The following is a 14,231-nucleotide window of genomic DNA, read 5'->3' as shown; positions in this document are numbered from 1 at the left end:
AAAGACAAAAAAAACCCACTGAAAACTCAAAAATGATAAACAGCAAAAATGTGGGGTGAAACATAGAGCCAGGTCTCCAAGGGTCATTTCAAATGCTATCTTCCTCTTGAACATCATATCCATATACTACTTTCATCATTGCTTAAGAAATTCTTAGCAGATAAACCACCTTTGCTAACTTGAATATCAAATTAATGCAGATGTTTGTATGCTTTCTTTTAACTATTTTTATATTTGTGTCCTTTGGCATATATGAGCTAACACCAAAATACCCGAAGGATCAGTTAGAGGTGTATGTACCAGAGAGTGTTGAGGTCCATAAAAGAAAATTTCCTTATAGTGCCTAGTGTAAATCAGGTGTGGTTAGAGAAAGTAAGAAACAGGACATTCAACAAATTAGTGAAGACTTAGATATTCTCAGTAGCTCTGGAATTAGGATCATAAGATGAGGATAAAAAGGGGTAGACCCAGAAGTAATCTGAAGATATATATGTTTACAGAAAGGGTGGTGGATGCATGGAACAGCTTCCAAGATTAGGTGATAGAGAACAGTACAGTCTCTGAACTCAAGAATAGTCTCTGAACTCAAGCACAGTAGAGGAAGCAGTTAGGGACTCTTTAATCGTGGACATCTAGTGAAGCCTAACTAAAATTCATGTGTAACTTGTTTTTAGTATGTTAAATGACATGGTAATTAACAAAGTTCCTCATGAGAGGCTCCTGAGAAAATCAGAGAGTCAAGGGATAGGTAGCAAAGTTCATTTGTGGATTAGGAATTGGTTATCGGATAGAAAACAGAGAGTTGGATTAAATGGTCATTTTTCTCAACGAAGGAGAGTAAAACAGTGGAGTGTCACAGGGATCTGTACTGGGACCAGTGCTATTTCATTTATTTATAAATGATCTGGAAATTGAAACAATGAGTGAGGTGATAAAATTTGTAGATGACACTAAACTGTTTAAAGTTGTTAAGGAGTAAAAATTAAGTGGGCAAAACAGAAAAGAGTTATTGTAAGGGCGACAAACCTTTTTATGAGGCAAGTAAGTAAAAGTAAGAGGAAAAGAAGGCCTCTTTGGTTCTTGAAAGTAGTAGCTGAGAAGGTAAGGAATAAAAGATTAGCCTTCATAAACTACAAAAGATTGCAGAAAGAGGAAGACAGGCAAATACCTGGGTGTGATTGTATGTGATTGTCTTAAGGTGGCCAAACAGGTTGAAAAGGAGACAGCGACAGGGTGCATAGGAAGAGGTTTGGCCAGTAGGAAAAAGGAGGTATTGATGTCCCTGTACAAGACTCTGGTGAGACGTCATTTAGAATATTGGGTACAACTCTGGAGACCTCACCTTCAAAAGGATGGAGTCGGTCCAGAGGAAGGCTACTAAAATGGTGCGTGGTCTTTATCACAAGGTGTATGGGGTCAGACTTAAAGATCTCAATATGTATACTTTGGAGGAAAGGCAGGAGAGGGGAGATATACTAGGAATTATTAAAAAAGGGATGGTTAACATGACTAAGAATGTTATAATGCCTCTATATCGCTCCATGTTCGACCTCACGTACAGTATAGCATTCAATTTGGTCTCCTTATTTCAAGATACAGTATAGCATTCAATTTGGTCTCCTTATCTCAAGAAAGATATAGCAGCCCTAGAAAAGGTTCAAAGAAGCACGACCAAGATGAAAAAGGGGATGGAACTCCTCGTATGAGGAAAGACAAAAAAGGTTAGGCCTCTTCAGCTTGGAAAAGAGACGGCTGAGGGGAGATATGATTGAAGTCTACAAAATCTTGAGTGGAGTAGAACAGGTACAAGTGGATCGATTTTTCACTCCATCAAAAATTACAAAGACTAGGGGACACTCAATTAAGTTACAGGGAAATAATTTTAAAATCAATAGGAAGAACTATTTTTTCACTCAGAGAATAATTAAGCTCTGGAACGCATTGCCAGAGGTTGTGGTAAGAGTGGATAGCATAGCTGGTTTTAAGAAATGTTTGGACAATTTCCTGGAGGAAGACATGGGGGAAGCCACTGCTTGCCCTGGTTCGGTAGCATGGAATATTGCTACTCTTTGGGTTTTTGCCAGGTTCTAGTGATCTGGAGACGGGCTACTGGGCTTGATGGACCATTGGTCTGCCCAGTAAGGCTATTCTTATGTTCATAACCCACTGGTTTGGCTTGACTGCTTAAGTGTGTAAGAGTGTTTTCACAGGTTTATTTGAATTGTGTTGTAATGTTTCCCCCCTTTTACAAAAGTGTAGTGTGGTTTTTAGCACCAACCGCAGCGGTAACAACTCTGATGCTCATAGGCATTCTATGAGTGTCGGAGCTCTTACCACTGCGGCCGGTACTAAAATCCACACTACGATTTTGTAAAAGGAGGGGGGGGGTATTTCCTTTCCATATTGAATCTGATTTTCCTTTTATTGTGGCCTAAGGAATGAATTGTGATTTTGCTATGTTATTCTTTGGTTTTCCTTGAAATCATTGTTTGATTACTGTTGTATTACAAGGATATTGTAGTGTGTAATAATGGAAATATTTGAAAATTAAATTTTAAAAAGTGCCAGAATTAACACAAGTTTCAAACTTGTGCCAATTCAACAATTTCAAAATAAATCAATCATTCACCTTTTTAACCATGAAAGCATCCCATTTTCATAAGCTTGAATATATACATTACCTTTGGAGATGATACTTTGACATGCACAATAATTGGTGCTAATGATGTCTTGATGAGTTGTGCTGGGTGATTAATAGTATCTGCATCCAGAACAACTAGTTGCAAGGATCTTGCAAGCTCAAAAATCCTTTCAATTTCGCTTTGTACTTCAGCTAAAAATAAATAAATAGAATTAAAGGAAAACCAGAGCTATAATGCTTTGTCTTTAGTTTATTACTGTATAATAACAATTTGGATGAATCCAAAACCTTTTTTAGTCTTGATCCCCACATACTTCACAATTGCCGTCATAGACACGTCTTACATTGAATGACAAATTCTGGAAGGCTGAAAAGCAAGCTGTTTTGGTTGGACAAAAATTGAGTATACTAAATTGGGGGTTTTTTCTCCAGCTGATGGTTTTTATTTTATCTTATGTCATTGCTTATGGATTTTTAGGACTTTATTTTATGTGTTTTTTGTAATTGTTTTATGTTTTATTGGATTTGTAGATGAGTGGGATATAAGATTTTATTTTAAAAAAATGAATGAAAGAATAATGTAATTAACATTACCTGCTGAATATCAGGCTCTAAGGCTGGGGTTCAAATGTCGGTCCTCAAGGGCCGCAATCCAGTTGGGTTTTCAGGATTTTCCCAATGAATATGCATGAGATCTATTTGAATGCACTGCTTTCATTGTATGCTAAATAGATCTCATGCATATTCATTGGGGAAATTCTGAAAACCGACAATTGACACCCCTGCCCCAAGGGGTCCTCTTATTAAGGTGTGCTAATGGATTCACCATGTGCTGTATACCTATGGGCTGCATAGCTTTTAACATATCCTGATTTATTAGCTCATGCTAAAATCATTAGCGCAGCTAAGTTAATAGAATATTGGAGTAGCTTAAGAATGAGGAGCACAAAAATACCTTTTTTTGCATCACTCAGGGACACTTGTTTAAAGATATAAAATGTTTCACAATCCACTATGTGCCTCCTTTAAATAGCAGAAGAGACAAAAGATTACAACAGGGCTGTGGAGTCGGTACATCAAAGCTTTGACTCTGGCTCCTCTGTTTCTCTACTGTCCGATTCTGACTCCTACTGATATTAGGATTTAACCCCCTTCCCCCTTTACTAAACCATGATAGTGGTTATTAGCGCAGGGAGCCGCGCTGCTCCCAACGCTCATAGGAACTCTATGAGCAGCGCGGAGCATTCAGCGCAGCCCCCTGCGCTAAAAAACACGATCTCAGTTTAGTAAAAGGGGGAGGGGAGGAGTAAATTTTTTGTTTTGGTCTAAAGAACTTGGAAATATAACTTTTTTTTTTTTTTCAATGCAGTGTTCCCACATGAGTTTGAATGCTGCTATAGAGTGACACTATTTTTATTAATAAGATATATGGAAGTTCCAAATGACAAAATCTGGAAAAGAATGCTTTTATGAGAAGCTATTCAAAATCTGTAATGGCTGAGAATGTATGAATACATTTTAAAAGGTGGAAATGACATAAATTAACATTAATTGACGTTAACTGATACCGATTGATGTTAATTTGGATTTGTGCACAGATCTGGCTGTGCATGATTCTATAAAAATCCACGTCCAAATTATAACATAAGTCTTTATTTATATACCGCGAAAGCCTTTCGGTTCTAGGCAATTACAGAAAAGTAGTTACAACAAGAAAGAAAACATTTTTTAGCATTAAAAATTAATAGAACCATTTGTGTATGTGGCACATGAAATTTCCCTATCTGTCCCAGATTACCTTGCGCCCAACCCAAAAGAGGGCTTGGCTGGGGGGGGGGCATGGGCAGGTCAGGGGCATTCCAAACAATTACACACAGTGTTATAGAATTCAGGATCTGTGCACCCAAGTTGCATGCCAGAATTTTCACCCGGTGTCAGCTGGTTTACGTCCTCGCACCCAAACTTGGGTGACGGAACACGCACTCTTCTATAAAGAGCACTCGGCTTGGAGCACCATTTAAGTGCTATATAAACAGTAATCAGCCTAGAGTGCACTTTATAGAATTTATCTCAGCGCCTACTTTCTGGCACTATTTACTGAATCCAGCTTTATAGGTATAATTGGTGGCATTTCGGGCCTGATTCTCTAAAGGACGCCAATCTCGGTGGCCACCTAAGAAGCGGCTGCTGATCCTGTGTCAATCATGAACCAGTGTCCTTTAGTGAATCACATCGTTCTTTTCTAACAGATGCCTTAAATGTAGGCCAAGCTCAAAAATTTTTGCCACAAAATTAGTACTCAAATATATATCCACCTGGAAAGAGTACTAATTATTCATACTGAAATCTTATCACATTTATATTGGGCTCAATTTATACCATTTTACATACAGCAGCTACATATAGAGGCCTACATTTAAGGCATCTGTCACACCTACGGAGACGCATAGAGATGCTTACTGACACCCAAGGTCACTTCCGGTGGAACCCACACCCACGCTAGCCTTGGGCATCAGTAGGCATGCCTAGATGCCTCCATAGGCATGAGTCAGATGTCTATATTGTAGGTGTCCTTCACGGCATGAAATGTTTTCAAAAACGTGCATCCCAATTGGGATGCCATTTCGAGAATTGGCTCCTTACTGGATATGTGAAAGCAGCCTGGTGATATTGTTCTTGTATTTGACGGTGTTTTTATACATATTATACAAAAGGCTCTGTGTTCAGCAGAACCTTTTGTAAAATATTTGGGAAATATGCATGTCTCATCTTGTAAGTCTCATTTTCCAGCAAAGCCTCTGTGCACAATGGGGCTTCATGTCCAACAGGCCGAAAGGAAACAGAACTTTTTACAAAGGAAGCAATGCTCAAAGACAAGAGGTCACAGAGTAAGAGTCAAAGGAGGTAGGATGCTTCACAAAAAGGGTAGCAGCTGGATGGCATGATCTGTCAATGAACAGGGCAGAGACAAGAAAGTATGGGATCGGCACAGAGGATTCCAAGTTGTGAATAAGTGAGGTTGGAGCCCAAGTGAGGTCTATGGCAGGGATCTAGGAGCTCAGTTCACAGGGCAGTGAGGCACAATTTCTTCCACTGTAGAGACACTCCAAAGAGAAGAAAAAAGAAAAATCGCTCCAACAGAACTCCCCTCCAGGCAACAGCAGTGCACCATCAAAAAAACCCTGACAAAGGCAGCCTTGTTTCACGGGACACTAGCCCACTAAGTCAGGAGAACAAAATCAGCTCTTTGGAGTATCACTACAGTGGAAGAAATTGTGCTTTGCTGCCCTGTGAACCTAGCTCCTAGATCCCGGCCAGGAGAGAGACAACTGACAGCTAACTGACTGTTTTTTTAAGTGTCCGTTGTTAGCTAAGTAGCTGTTTCTCAGCAGTGTGCATGATGCATTTTTGATTTACCTGAGACCAGAACAAGATTTGTATATTTTACTGTTTTTAGGGGATGTCTTCTATTATCTTTTTTGGTATGACTGGGTTTTTTTCTGAGCAAAGGATTTTTCCTCTTTGTTTGAAGTTTTTGTTTTTTTGCTCAATTTTTTCCAGTCAAATGATAATATTGCAGGGCTCCACAAGAGCACTATTACAAGCAACCTTGGGCTCCTTTTACTAAGGTGCACTAGTGTTTTTAGCACATGCAGGATATTACCGTGCACTATGCGGCTAGAACTAATGACAGCTCAATGCTGGCGTTAGCATCTAACGCGCAGGGCAATATAGCGCACACTATTCCATGCATTAATGCCCTAACACAGCTTCATAAAAGGAGCCCCTCTATTAAATTAATTATGGGAGCAAATAAATTTGACCATGTAACTCCCTTACTTCAAAATGCTCATTGGCTTCAGGTGTCTCATCGTATTCTATATAAATTATGTTTACTTACATTTAAATCTCTATTATTTAAAACTCCAGCTTTTATTTATAAAGCATTGATACCTCATAATTCTTCTAAATTACTGAGATCAAACGACCAACATTTATTGGTCATCCCCTCTCTTAAAATTATTAATACTCGAAGGCAATTTATCTTTACTATTACGGCGCCTCAGACTTGAAACTCACTCCCGCTATACTTAAGAGAGTAGAAGAACTTGGAAAAGTTTAAGAGCAAACTTAAGAGTTTTCTTTTTAAAGATGAATTCAATATTTAATTGAAATGTTAACTGCTCTTTTGTTTTTTTGTTTTTAACTTACCTATTTAGTAGTCTTTCCATTCCTCTTGTGCTTAACCTTTAATTGTTGACTCTTTCCTTTCTAAGATTGTATTTCTTTCCTGCCTTCCCTACTGTGTCATGTATTGCATTAATTAGTTTTGTTTTTTTATTTTTTGAAAACTTATCCCTTTATTAATTTTGTATGTCTACTTCATGTATATTTTAAATATGTATTTTGCTGATTTGTACATCGCTTAGAATTTGGAATAGGCGATTAATCAAATAATAAATAAACTTGAACTTGTTGGTTCAGTGCTCATTGAGTTTTTTTAGGCTATGTTTGTAATTGTGATTAATGATTGCCCCCCCAACCAGTAATATTTTTCTATCATTTTTTACAGTGGTTGTAAGTCAACTGTTTTTGTTTTGCTAGTGAACATGGATGCTGTCATATTCTATCTTCCTATGTTATTGCGTGTACTCGTGCCTGCCAAAGCTCTTTTACAGTTCTTGGTGTGTCTACTGGGTTGTTGGAATACTCAGATTCACGGTATACTTCTGTTTTCATAAAAATGTTGTAGAAAACATTTCTAAGTATATGACAGCTTCCTGCTAAGAATACTTTAGTTTTGTGCAGGAATTGTATAAAAGGGGCAAATGAGATCATGGTATCATACGAAAATCTTAAAAATCTACACTAAAATGTTATTCATTGGGTAAATTGCAAAACCTACAGCATTACAGAATTTTTCACCTTTGCAAGTTATTGTATAGTACATTTTACATAAGATCTTCTGATGAAAATAACCAGGGTCTTCTATGAAGAAAAATGACTGGCTACACATACATCATTAGATATAATACTAGAGAATTCTTAATCACCTATGTTAAAAGAGTGTAAGATGAATTAGCTCTTACATCTAAGTCAAAAAGTTTAGAGTTAGAGTGAGTGAAAATTAAATTTTTTTGTTTTAATTTCAAACAAGAGCTATAATTCCAACAGATAATTTTATCTTTCAGTACACGACAAAAGACAGTAAAAACTCTCCTCTAGATAATCACCAAGATGTTACCTACTGCTGAAAGAAAAAAAAATGTTCTCTGGCTTATGTCAAGAAGGTTGAATCAGTACAATGCAAAATACAAATTACCAACATTAGTTCTATCTTTATAATCCAATATTTAGTCATCTTTATTAGTTGATTTTAAAAATGTATTAGCTATTTCTGGAGAGATTTTATTTTCATTTCTTACCCAAACTGGATCTGGTATTTGACCGTTCAATTATTGCCCTCTTGCTTGGATTATTTAAGACCGACCTTTTAGCAAGAGAAATATCAGCTGTCACTCTGGTTATGGATATCCTAGGACCAGGAAATGGATGAAAGAGAATCAGTAAGACAGCATTGCAGATTAGTTTGACTGCAAAGAAACTGGAATGAAGACAGAATTCACCAACCTATCATTCTGAATTAATAATCCATGCAGTAATCCATGTGATGAGACAGGGCATTTCATACCTGTCCTGGGATCCCACAGTCACTTGAGTTTTCAAAATATCCACAATCACTTTTCATGGCTGAGGGGTCCCAGGATAGCTTTGGGAAGCTCTGTTCTGAGAGATGGCAGACACCTTAAGGATCAAAGAGGGGGACATCACACTGTAAGTAAAGGAGGCCATTTTAGAAGCACCTATACATATAAATAGCAACATTTACAGTACTGTATATGTAAGTCCAAATAGCAATTTTAGAAAGCTGCTATTAGGACATGAATTTCCCCCAGATGTAAGATGGGGGAGTGGTAAGTGCATTATTTGAGCAAGCCCCAAGCACAGTCATATCTAGATTTTTTTTAAAATCCATATTGACTCTTTTTCTCTGTCTTAAGGCATGCATAAGTATCAGATCCCAGTTAGATCTGGGTCTCAAGGAAGGGGCAAGTGCAAAAGCTAAAGATATCCAACCCCTCCCACCAGACTCCCACCTCATATCTACCATACCTCTCACTTTTTACATACTCCCATCTCCCCTAAATCCCTCCCAATGTAATCACAATTCCTTTCCCTACTCCCCACCCCGAACTCTCTTTGGTACTTCCTGGGGGCTCCCACTGGTATCTATGGGGATAGGCAGGAGATATCCATAGTTACTCCTACCCCCATCAGACCCAAAGATTAAAATGGAGTCCCAATCCCTAGTGATAGTACCACAAGAATTACTACTCCAATTAGAGGCACCGATTTGATCCTAGGTGCCTTACACTTCAAGAGGTAACAGAAAAAGTCGGAAACTACAAGCTGGTAAGTTTCACTTTGGTGGTTGGAAAGATAATGGAAGCTCTGCTGAAAGAAAGAATAGTAAACAACCTGGACTCAAATGGGTTACAAGATTCAAGACAATATGATTACTCCAAGGGAAATCTTTGCCAAACAAATCTGATTGATTTCTTTGACTGGGTGCTTGCCAAACAAATTTGATTGATTTCTTTGACTGGGTGACCAGAGATTTAGATAAAGGATGTGTGTACTAGATATAGTCTACCTGGATTTCAACAAAGCCTTTGACACGGTTCCTCATAGAAGGCTCATCAACAAACTTAGCAAGCTGAAGTTAGGACCCAAGGTAGTAAGTGACCTAGATTAGAAAGTGGTTGATGGATAGATGATAGAGTGATGGCAGATGGAATTTGCTCAGAGGAAAGAAAGGTGAGTAGTGGCTTGGCTCGGATTGATACTGGGGCCCGTTCTGTTCAATATATTTGGAAGCGATATTTCTGAAGGATTAAAAGGAAAAGTGTGTCTCTTTGCACATGACACAAAGATTTGCAACAAAGTGGAACAACTTGGAGGGAATAGAAAACATGAGAAGAAACATGATGGCCTATAAAGGCCAAAAGCCCATCCAGTCTGCCCATCCACAGCATCCACTATCTTCTCCTCTCCTTAAGAGATCACACATGCCTGTCCCATGCTTTCTTGAATTCAGACACAGTCTTTGTCTTCACCACCTCTATTCCATGCATCTACCACACTTTCTATAAAAAAAAGTACTGTATTTCCTTAGTTTACTCCTGAACCTATTAACATCCGCGCATGCACAAATGCCTTCCAGTTCTAGTATTTCTTATTCAGTGTCATAACAATACAGTCACTTATCTGTTAGAACTCTCTTGTCATTCAGTATATGTTGCAATCAAAAAAGGCGGGTGCGGCTTTCACTGTCGTTCTAATCTGGCTGAAACACTCCCAATCACTCCTTACAGTTTCTGGATACTAAATTCTTCTAACTTACAGATAAGTGACTCTTTATTGTTATGACACTGAATAAGAAATACTAGAACTGTGAATGATGATTTGAAGAATTGAGAATTATTTGAAGATTTTGCACTACAATAATCAATGTGTATACGGTGGAGTTTTTATGACCAAGAATGTGCCTCCTGCCTTCAAATAGAGTATTTGGCGGCCATTTTGAAGAACCGCGCTAGCGGATTAAAGGCGTGCTTTCGATGCTAGCTTGATTTTTTCATCTGCTGATGTAGCATATCTATGAGGCGAAACAGGCGGACGCACCCCTGTCGGGATAAGACAAGGAAGTTGGACTTAATGGCTGTGTTCCAGAAGACTGATTCCAGTTATCTGAGATAAGTGGTTTTATACACTTTTTTCTCTGGATAGTGGTTCAACTAATTTTTTTTTTTTATAGAGTTGTCAATACATGCTAATTATGACCACTTTCTAAATAGTGCATTATGCCCACAACTGTAGCTTTCACTTTAAAGCTTATTGGTGTGGAGCCCTGATTTTAACAGACTCACAGAGATAAGGAAGATTTTGACAAATATCAGGGCGTACGATTAAGTCATATTGATGTTGTGGAGTTTTTTTCATTCCAGTGATGATGATACAGACTCCTTTTGGGTACCCTGCGGCCCAGGAACAACTGTATTGAGGTTTGTTTTCTCCACAATGTATTTATTATTTTCTATTATTTAAGTTTTTGTTTGATCGTCAGTGTCTGTCCTTACAATTCTTACAAGTGGTGAGTTTTTCATATAATGTGTGAGTTTGCCTAGAGATTTACCACTACGCCCTTTTCTTTAGTTTTGTTTTTGCAACCCTACTTCTGGCACAAATCTAGAGCAAGACTAATTTTCCTTTCCAAATTCTGTTTATGACCCAGAGCCCTGGATATCAAGGATTCTGGCTTCTACCCAGTGAAGCTCAGATTCCACCACCAGAACAATATGTAGCAGTGTGAGCGAGGGTAGGGTCTGGCGCCTTGAAAACATAGCCACAGTGAAACAAAAATCCATTTATTTGTGTGTGAGGCAGGGAGGGGGGGTGTCTCTCTCAAAAGATTTGGCCTTTAGTTCCAAGAATATAGTTTCAGCAGGTCCAAGATCAACTTGGCCTACCTGAGTGGATCTTCAATACCTGTGGTGGATAAATAGGGTTAAAGGCTTCTCTATTCTTTGGCCTCTCTTATCTGTGCTGAGGGTTTTATCCTGCCTTGACCTCACCTCTTCATCCCTGCTGAGTCATCTCTTCCTTGCACTCTGGCCTGCCTTTTTAAGGTGCCTCCATGACTATAAAGGATTTCTATTAAGGGGGAATGGTAATTTCCTATAGATTCTGTCACACTTAGTTTAAGGCATGAAATCAGGGAGGTCTCCGAAACTAGTGGGAATAGGTATATGTAATATCTAGGGTTACCGTATGGCTCCCGAAAAAGGAGGATGGATTAAGAAAGCAATGGAAGTAAAACCTGGATGTTTCAATCCGTCCTCCTATTTCGGGAGCCCTATGGTAACCCTAGTTATCTAACCAATCAGGCCTTAGGATTAGTGGGGATGGACGGACCTGCTATGCCTAAGGCCTGATTGGTCCAGGCTTCTAGAGCCTGGGCCAATCAGGCCTTAGATTTAGCGGGGATGGGCCGGGAAGGGGCGGGCCCATCTCATTTCCACGAGGCGGGCCTGTCGGCTGGACGGCAGCAAGACCCGTCCAGCCGACCAACATTTAAAGGTTAGTTGGGAGAGGGAGATTAGTTGGGGCGGGGGGTCGTCAGGCTTTCCGGCAGGAGGAGTTGGGCATACCTCCTGTCGGCGATTACGAGTTTGGGGGGGAAGGGGGTTTGGGGTTCCGACAGGAGGAGTTGGGCATCCTCCTGTCGGCGATTACGAGTTTGGGGGGGAGGGGGCTCCGGGGTTCTGACAGGTGGAGTTGAGCATCCTCCTGTCGGCGATTACCAGTTTGGGGGGAGGGGGAGTTTGGGGTTCGGAGTTCCGACAGGAGGAGTTGGGCATCCTCCTGCCGGTGATGGAACAGGCGGCTGCGGCCGCTATACTTATTGCAGCAGGGAGATCCCTTGCCGCGATCAGTATAGCGGCCGCGTCTACTTACAATGTAGACCAGCATTTTGCTGGCCTATATTTTAAGCGTCTCTTCCTCTATTAGGGAGACGCATAGGGCCGCCTAGGTTCGCCTAAGGCCTTTAGGCGAGCTTAGGCATCTTGCGGGCCTCCCTAGGCTCCTGGAGGCGCCTTCAATATAGGCGGCCTGCCTGGGGAGCATTTTTTTTTTTTAAAAACGTGCATCCCGATTGGCTGATTAGACAGCTTTAGGACGCCTACAGCTGCCTAAAATCGGGACGCACTTTGTAGAATTAGGGCCTTACTGCCCACACCCCATCTTTTACAAAACTGCAAAGTCATTTTTTAGCATCATGCTTCTCCGACGCTCGTAGTTCCTATAAGCAGCACAGAGCATTCAGCGCACCGGCCGGCACTATAAATCGCATGTGGTTTTGTAAAAGAGGGGGGGGAGTTAATGATTCATATGGAGTAATAATTACATGACTCATTTAACTTTAGTCCCCTTTTATCATAAGAACATAAGAGTTGCTGCTGCTGGGTCAGACCGGTGGTCCATCCTGCCCAGCAGTCCACTCACGCAGCGGCCCCCAGGTCAAAGACCAGTGCTCTAAATGAGTCCAGCCTCACCTGCATACGTCCCAGCTCAGCAGGAACTTGTCCAGCTTAGTCTTGAAACCCTGGAGGGTGCTTTCCCCTACAACAGCCTACGGAAGAGCATTCCAGCTCTCCAACACTCTCTGGGTGAAGAAGAACTTCCTTACGTTTGTACAGAATCTATCCCCTCTCATTCTCCCTACCTTGGAGAGTGTGAACAGTCTGTAGTGAGGTTTTTGGCGCAAGCCGGCACAGTAAATGCACCAAGGCTCATAGAATTCCTATGAGAGTCGGAGTACTTATTTCACTGGCCTGCACTAAAAACCTCTAGTGCAGCTTGATAAAAAAAAGGGGGGGGAGTTGTTTTATACATAGGCAACTCTGCTTATTTTAATTTAGAGTGCTCGTATAAACAGCAAAGGAATGCAGCTACATTTCAGAGTGATATAACTGCATACCAGAGTTCTTCCTCAACTCAGAGAAATTTTTTGAACTTCTCTGAGATGCGCGACCCTGCCATCTCGGTCTATTTCATAGGAAGCCTTAAGCATTCTCAGAACTGTAAACAGTTTATTGTTGTGTGCTTCATAAGAACATAAGCAATGCCTCCGCTGGGTCAGACCTGAGGTCCATCGTGCCCAGCAGTCCGCCCACGCGGCGGCCCAACAGGTCCAGGACCTGTGCAGTGATCCTCTATTTATACCCTTCTATCCCCCTTTCCAGCAGGAAATTGTCCAATCCTTTCTTAAACCCCAGTACCGTACTCTGCCCTATTACGTCCTCTGGAAGCGCATTCCAGGTGACCACCACACGTTGGGTAAAGAAGAACTTCCTAGCATTCGTTTTGAATCTGTCCCCTTTCAACTTTTCCGAGTACCCTCTTGTTCTTTTATTTTGCGAAAGTTTGAAGAATCTAAAGAATCTTCCATATGTGTTACTCTTCCTTTAGAGAAATTTTCTTCCATCTATATATTTATTTATTTAAAAGATTTCTTAACCGCCTATAATTAGGCGGTTTTACAAAAGACAATCATATAAAATTAAAAAAAACATACAACATATTATACAAATAACAACAGGTCCTTCATATCAGCCATATTTTACAGCACTCAACAGCGTATCAATACAGAAACATTCATAATCCTGGAAAAAAGCATTGATTGAAATGCTTCTACAAATAATATACTGTTTCTTAAACTTCTGAAAATCTACAAGAGCTCTTAGTGGGCCAGTTAACTTATTCCACAGTGTTACTCCTATGAAAGAGATAGCAGAGGACCTAGTACTCTCATAGTGCGCTGCTGAGAAACCTGTAAGCAATAATCGTATTGCCCCCTCAGATTGCAATGCTCTGAGTGGCTTATAAAGTGCCATAGCCTGTGCCAAATAATATGGGATCTCTTGGTGGATGACCTTAAACACCAATACTATTGCCTTGAAAACAA

The 14,231-nt window shown here is 40.1% G+C and overlaps 1 protein-coding gene across 4 annotated transcripts in view; it reads right to left on the bottom strand.

Moving 5' to 3' along the window:
* CACNB4 (calcium voltage-gated channel auxiliary subunit beta 4) overlaps nt 1-14,231 on the bottom strand; it is a 323,418-nt gene that overhangs the window by 47,226 nt on the left and 261,961 nt on the right. For all 4 annotated transcript variants that reach the window (XM_033946679.1, XM_033946680.1, XM_033946682.1 and 1 more), the window contains 2 exons: nt 8,068-8,177; nt 2,682-2,833 (listed from right to left, as the gene is read on the bottom strand). In XM_033946679.1, coding sequence (XP_033802570.1) covers nt 2,682-2,833; nt 8,068-8,177 — 262 coding nt within the window. The remainder of the gene's footprint in view (nt 1-2,681; nt 2,834-8,067; nt 8,178-14,231) is intronic.

The sequence above is a fragment of the Geotrypetes seraphini genome, chromosome 5 (genome assembly GCF_902459505.1).
Source record: "Geotrypetes seraphini chromosome 5, aGeoSer1.1, whole genome shotgun sequence".
In the NCBI taxonomy this organism is placed as follows: domain Eukaryota; kingdom Metazoa; phylum Chordata; class Amphibia; order Gymnophiona; family Dermophiidae; genus Geotrypetes; species Geotrypetes seraphini.
Note: the sequence above shows the minus strand (reverse complement) of the source record. Positions and strands in the feature narration are given on the sequence as shown.